This window comes from Solenopsis invicta, chromosome 8 (assembly GCF_016802725.1).
Source record: "Solenopsis invicta isolate M01_SB chromosome 8, UNIL_Sinv_3.0, whole genome shotgun sequence".
Lineage (NCBI taxonomy): Eukaryota > Metazoa > Arthropoda > Insecta > Hymenoptera > Formicidae > Solenopsis > Solenopsis invicta.
This window is the reverse complement of record NC_052671.1, coordinates 11,949,373-11,955,565: the sequence shown is the minus strand read 5'-3', so window position 1 is coordinate 11,955,565 and position 6,193 is coordinate 11,949,373. Positions and strand designations below refer to the sequence as shown.

The following is a 6,193-nucleotide window of genomic DNA, read 5'->3' as shown; positions in this document are numbered from 1 at the left end:
TAATATCCCGCGCCGTCGCAAGATCGGTATTACGATAATAGTAGAGATAGATAAGAAGGGGTTCGGTGAACGGATATCGCATTGTCGGAAAGTGGTATCCGCGAAGGTATAGACATTCGGGGTGTCTCGCTCTTTTATAAAATTTTTCTTTTGTCATTTAACACACGGGTATGACTTAGTCGTACAATTTTTTTATGAGTTGTTTAAATACAAATTACTTTTCAAAATATTTGTGACAGAAAATTTTCACGTGACATTAAATAATTAACTGTGATAATTAATTACTTTGTAAGTATGATAGATATTACAAATTTATAAGTTTATCATATCAGTTTTATGCATTTTATAATTAAAAAAATATAATTGTACAAGTGTATTTATTTTATAAAATTACTATTTTTTTTATATTTTATATAATAAGATTCTTTGGTCTATTTGGGGAGAAGCTTCTAACATAAATTTTTTTATATTTATCTGACATTAAATAATTTGATAATTTAATTTTGAAGTTTATTTAAGTAAAGTTAAAAATTCATTAAGGTTAATTTTTATCTTATGTAATACATATACGAATATATATACGTATGTATATATGATTAAAAAAAATTTATTTTATTTAATATATATTTAATATTTTTTAACATTGTTATAACATTTTTATTTATTTCTATTTATTTTATACATGACATTGGAATTATATGAAATAAGTAGATATAACACTATGTATAGACAAGATGAAATTAAAAAGGGCTCAAATGATCGTGCTGCAATTTACACTTAAACTTTGCACGGTCAGCGGCTGCTGGCAGCCGCTTAGATGGACGACGATGTCTGCACGTATAATATATGACAGTTATAGAGTATTGCTAATTTGCTTAATAAGTGCATTTACGATGTCACAATTTATAAACATTGCACTAAACATTGACAACTTCAACGAAATTAGTGACAATATATATATGATGTTGACGGTATTTATCGCGACATATAAATTAATTTCTATGTGGATATCTAAAAAACATGTCACAACAATAATCAATATTTTTACGGAGAAACCTTTTAAACCGTTGGAATCATCTGAAGTAATGATTCGACAAAAATATGAAAAAACGATAAGGCAAGTATCAGTACCGTATAACACAAGTAAGTGCATCAATCATGATTCAATAATTAATTTCTGAATAATTTGGAATATCATTGATTTACTTAATACGTTTATAGCAATACTTCAGAATATAAACATATTTTTATATTTTATTTATTTAGTTTATTATCACACACATAGTATATTGTGTTTGGCACAATTTAATCATTTTCTGAGCATAATTATTTCACATTCATCCAATGCTTGTAAATTATCAATACCTCATAAACAACATATATATAAATAGAGTAACATAATTCGGGGAGAATATGGTAATGTAAGTAACATACGAGTAATCGCTTTAAAGACACGTATACGTAACAGTTTTTTACAGCCCTTAGAATATTTTTACAAGAAACATATTTTATAGGAAGTACGCGTTTTGGTATTATGGCCTTGTTCAGATAACGGTCATATGCATAATTATAAACGCCTTCGCAATGGATTTTATGACAGGAAACTTGACGTACAAAGCATGGGTGCCATTCGACTACAGGCCATCCGTTATATTTTTTTTTGTTTTCATTCACCAATTGATAGGTATGATAATCGCCGCGGCTGTAAATGTTGCCTGCGACAGTTTGGTATCCGGTCTCTTGCAAGAGATTTGCTGTCAGCTCGAGATTCTGGAATATCGATTGACGAAAATTTTTCATGATCAAAATGTTCTTCATGATTGTGTACGCCATCACAACCGTATATATGAGTAAGTTTTCAAAACAATTTTGTTATATTAAAATTGGAAATGTGGTCATAACGTTCAAAAATATTTGTACACGTAAAGAACGGTTTTGTTAAAATATTTAAGAATTTAGCGACGTAGAAATAATTTTTTCATGCACTCATCGAAATAATTATATACAGTGGCGTGCAAAAGTTACCGGCCAGTGACATTTTGTACTCTAATTTATTAAAAAAAAGCCTAATAACATTTTCACTTTTATCAACTACTATATTATGTCGTTATCTATATTTTATATTTATATCTGTTAATTATAAAAATTTTATTGGGTTGTTTTTTAATAAATTAAAGTACAAAATGTAACCGGCCGGAAACTTTTGTACGCCACTGTAAAATGGAAACTTCTTGCTAAATTATTGAAACTTTTTGCAGCGTTATACTTGAGTGTTTTATTTAATTACTTTGATGATCCAACGTAAAATTAGTTTTAAATCTGTATGCACGATAATATATACAATATCTTTTTAACTAAATTAAGTTAAGGTTATTGACTTATAAATTTAATTTATGTTAAACGTTACATGAACAAAAAAATATAACTAGTTAAAAATTACTTTAAAATTAAATTAACTTATGTTAAATTAAAAGTTAATTTTGAAAAGCATTTTATTCACATTAGATATTTGTATGTACTTAAAAAAATTACTGAAAACAATTATAATGTAGATTATAAAAGAAATTTAATATTTTATTTAAAAATTAAGTTTATGTAAAGTAATAAAGAAACATTTTTATGTGAGTACGTACTTTTTCTTTTATAATTTGATTTTTTTATAGATAAATTTTTAACTTTATTACTTGATTTTTTAACTACTAATTACACAATATTGTAACTATGCAAATTTTTAGATACATTAACAAAGCCGTTCTTCCGTGTACGTGCATTCTATTCTTCTCGTTTAAAATTCTCTTAAAGTAGTTAAAAAACTTTTAAATTGTCTATTTGACAAAGAATGTTATGAAAAATGTTTGATAAGAGGTTCATAAATAACTTCAAAGTTAGAGATAAAAAATAGACTAAAGTCTTTTATTTAATCGCAGATGTGCGTACATGGTAAATGGGAAATTTGCAAAGATAATTGCTATTCAATTCGCAGTAAGCATGCTAGTAGTGTGTGCTAATTTATACAAATTGGCTTCGATTTCTCTGGCGATGATAGACGGAGGCCTTCTTACATTGATATTGTATACATGTTGCATGTTATCACAGATCTTCCTGTATTGCTGGTTTGGAAATGAACTCAAGTTAAAAGTACATTACTCATCTACATATATCGTACTTTTGTAAAAAAGTGACATAAGTAAAAAATATAAAATTTTTAAGAAGAACAGTAATTAATAGAAGAAAAAAAATTTTATATTTTAAAATTAATTCATTATTTATTACATTATTAAACACAAGTTAACTTAAAGATAAATTGTTTGCTTCAAGTTCTTTAGAAGTAATGCAAATAATTATTTTACTATATATTTATGTTAGATCTTTAAGATACCATTACCAGTATTTTGATTTGCATCAAAATTCTCTGTTTTCTAACTTTTAATTAAATTTAACTCGCTTTAAACTTTTGTTATTGAATATCGATGTATTTAGAACACATTTCACACATAACACACAATTTGAAAATTTTGATTTATGTCATTTTTCTTGTGGAAATAAAATTAATTAATGAAATTAATTAATAAAATTAATTTTTAATTTATGTGTCAAAAATAAATTAGGTTTTTCTCATATAGTTATTAGAATTTTAAAAGTTATAAAAAAAAAGTTAGAAAGAAAAAAAGCATTCTTACACAATACATATTTTTTTTAATGACGCATGAATTTAATACATGTTTACTTACAGAGCATTGGATTAGCAAACAGCATATACAATATGAAGTGGGCGGACCTGGAGAATAAGAACAAAAAGGATCTCTTGCTAATCATGAGGCGATCGATGGTTCCCATTGAATTTAGTAGTGCAGTAATCATCACGTTGAATCTTGATTCATTTGGGTCTGTTAGTACCAATTGATTATGAAAATTCATTTACTTTTCTTTAAACATTTTTATTTATATTAATTGTGTTTCATACTTTTCTTACAGTTACTTAAAGCATCGTACTCGGCTTATAATGTATTAAAACGATCACAGTAGAAACATAATTGGTAATCAAAGATTGTTCTTCCCTGGCGAAAATAGAAAGTTTCTTGAAGCATCATACAAGTGTCTAACGTTCCGATGTTCTACTCTACACTTTATTAAGAATTCGATTACGCATTATAACTCTTTTCATACGTTTTCTTTACGTTTCAATGTTCCAATTTAAGCTTTGTGCTTTATTTTCACTAGGGTTAATAATTTCACGAAGCGATGTACAAGATAAGTTAAAAAGCAAAAGTTAATAAATTAACATATTTCGTTGATATTAACTAGCTTATTTTTACACAGTGAAGTGTTTGTGAAAGTGTTATAATAGTACGTAAGGGGAGTAGAAAGGTTTAAACAGCCAAAAATTAGCATAAAAGTGTGGCTTTCAAAGAATAAATAAACATAAATAAATTTTCTGTCTTATCGTTAGCATGTTTTAAATGCTTTCTTAAGGAGGGAACCTCATGTAAACGGCCGTTTCTTCTCAATTCTTTTTTAAATGACAAAATTTATTGAATCTAGTCAAAGTACATGATGATATTCACTATTTAAGCTAATTCAAAAAAATTTTTTTGTGTTGAAAAATTTTAAATTTTTGCACAGCAACTGTTTGAAGTTGGCTCCTTGAATTTGCGCCGTGTAACGCCAAGGTCACAAAATTAATATGAAACAAAAATTTCAAGAAAATTTTATTAGCTTATGTAAAAATGCACAGCACATACCTAAATAATTCATAAAATAGCAAAAACGGCGACATAAACAAAAAAAAATATTCTTTTTTTAAACAATTATTGTTTAAAGCAAAATATTAATGATCGGATAGGTATATACTGAGGCAAGATAGGTATATACTGAGGCAAGATAGTAGAAGAATATGTATATAAAATTTGAAGATAATTGGTCAAGTTTTTGAATTACATTGCATGGCGCGTAAAATTTAGCATTTTGAGAAATATACGTTTAAAATTTTTGTAAGGAAAAAATTATGAAATATTGTAATCAATTTAAAACCTTGTTTTTTTATCAATTACCAATTCTAGAGCCCTATACAGCAGGTCTTCCTTTTCCTGAAATTCCTGGAATTGCACTATTTTCTTTTATTTACGAGTAGTACGGGCTTTTTTTCGGTAAATGTTTGTATACCTATTCACTCCTGCCGCTAAGGCCGACTCATCTTTCTTTGAAATTAACATAAAAGGAAGTGAACTTGAGGAAAGTATATAAAATCACACAAGCAATACAAGCATGAAGACCTAGTTGCGACCGTAAAAGGCATTCTTGTTCAATTGTATTGATACAGCAACGGTCAAAATATCTCTCTCTACTACTATAAAAGGAAGTTTCTTATAACTAACTTTCTAATGTTCTCTTCCATATTTTTGAGATGACTTCCTAACAATTTAAGCAAAAAATAGAAAACGAGAAAAAGTCGATTTTACATGAGGTAAAATTGATTTTTTTTGTGTTCTATTTTTTACTTATTCCCCCTTTAATGAACAATATCAGTCGCAAAAATTCAAAGAAATAAAAGTAATTGAAGGACGATATTGATATTTTAAAATCGCGTGCACAATTGCGCAATTTGAGCACTGTGGTCTTGCCACAATTACGGATAAATAAGTTGGAATTTTTCAATTTTCTTAACGTCATTTTGTTGGAGAGACTATCTTTTATTCATTGTGCTCCATAAGTAATTACTTTTCAGACTTGTTTAAAATTGCACGTTTTATTAAGATCTGTGCAAACATATAAAATGTATTCAATATATAAAATTGCCAATTTGCCATAAACACGTATGTTTGATTGTCATAAAATACACATATTTGATTTATTACACAGATAAGCAACATAATTATTAATGTCTAAAATAAGATATTTAATTCTATTTTGAATCAAAAAGATTGTTATTTTCTGTGTGAATACATACAAATGTGAAAATATTTTTGCAACATAAAATCTTTTAACTTAAAGTTGATAGATTGTATCAGATAAATGTAATAAAGGGATTGTAAAAAGGCTGCTAATATAAACATTTCCGTCTTTTGTAACTTATTTTAGCAATTATGTGTACGGCAATTAGTTTCTTTTTTACCGATTTCGTGTTTACAGTTTACGATAATCTATTCTTTTGCATGAACATTGACAAATTAAATTTATTCAAGTAATATGAACA

The 6,193-nt window shown here is 26.9% G+C and overlaps 1 protein-coding gene across 2 annotated transcripts; it reads left to right on the top strand.

Annotated features, from left to right (window-relative positions):
• The first annotated feature begins 33 nt into the window (after nt 1–33).
• LOC105198460 (odorant receptor 46a) lies at nt 34–5,030 on the top strand. 2 transcript variants are annotated; one of them, XM_039453096.1, is made up of 5 exons: nt 34–288; nt 730–1,850; nt 2,928–3,138; nt 3,734–3,889; nt 3,976–5,030. In XM_039453096.1, the coding sequence occupies exons 2-5, from the start codon at nt 1,585–1,587 to the stop codon at nt 4,024–4,026; spliced, it is 684 nt and encodes a 227-aa protein (XP_039309030.1). In that variant the 5' UTR covers nt 34–288; nt 730–1,584; the 3' UTR covers nt 4,027–5,030. The 2 variants fall into 2 exon arrangements, with proteins under 2 accessions (XP_039309030.1, XP_039309029.1); XM_039453095.1 differs by lacking the exon at nt 34–288 and having other exon boundaries at nt 598–1,850.
• The last annotated feature ends 1,163 nt before the right edge of the window (nt 5,031–6,193 follow it).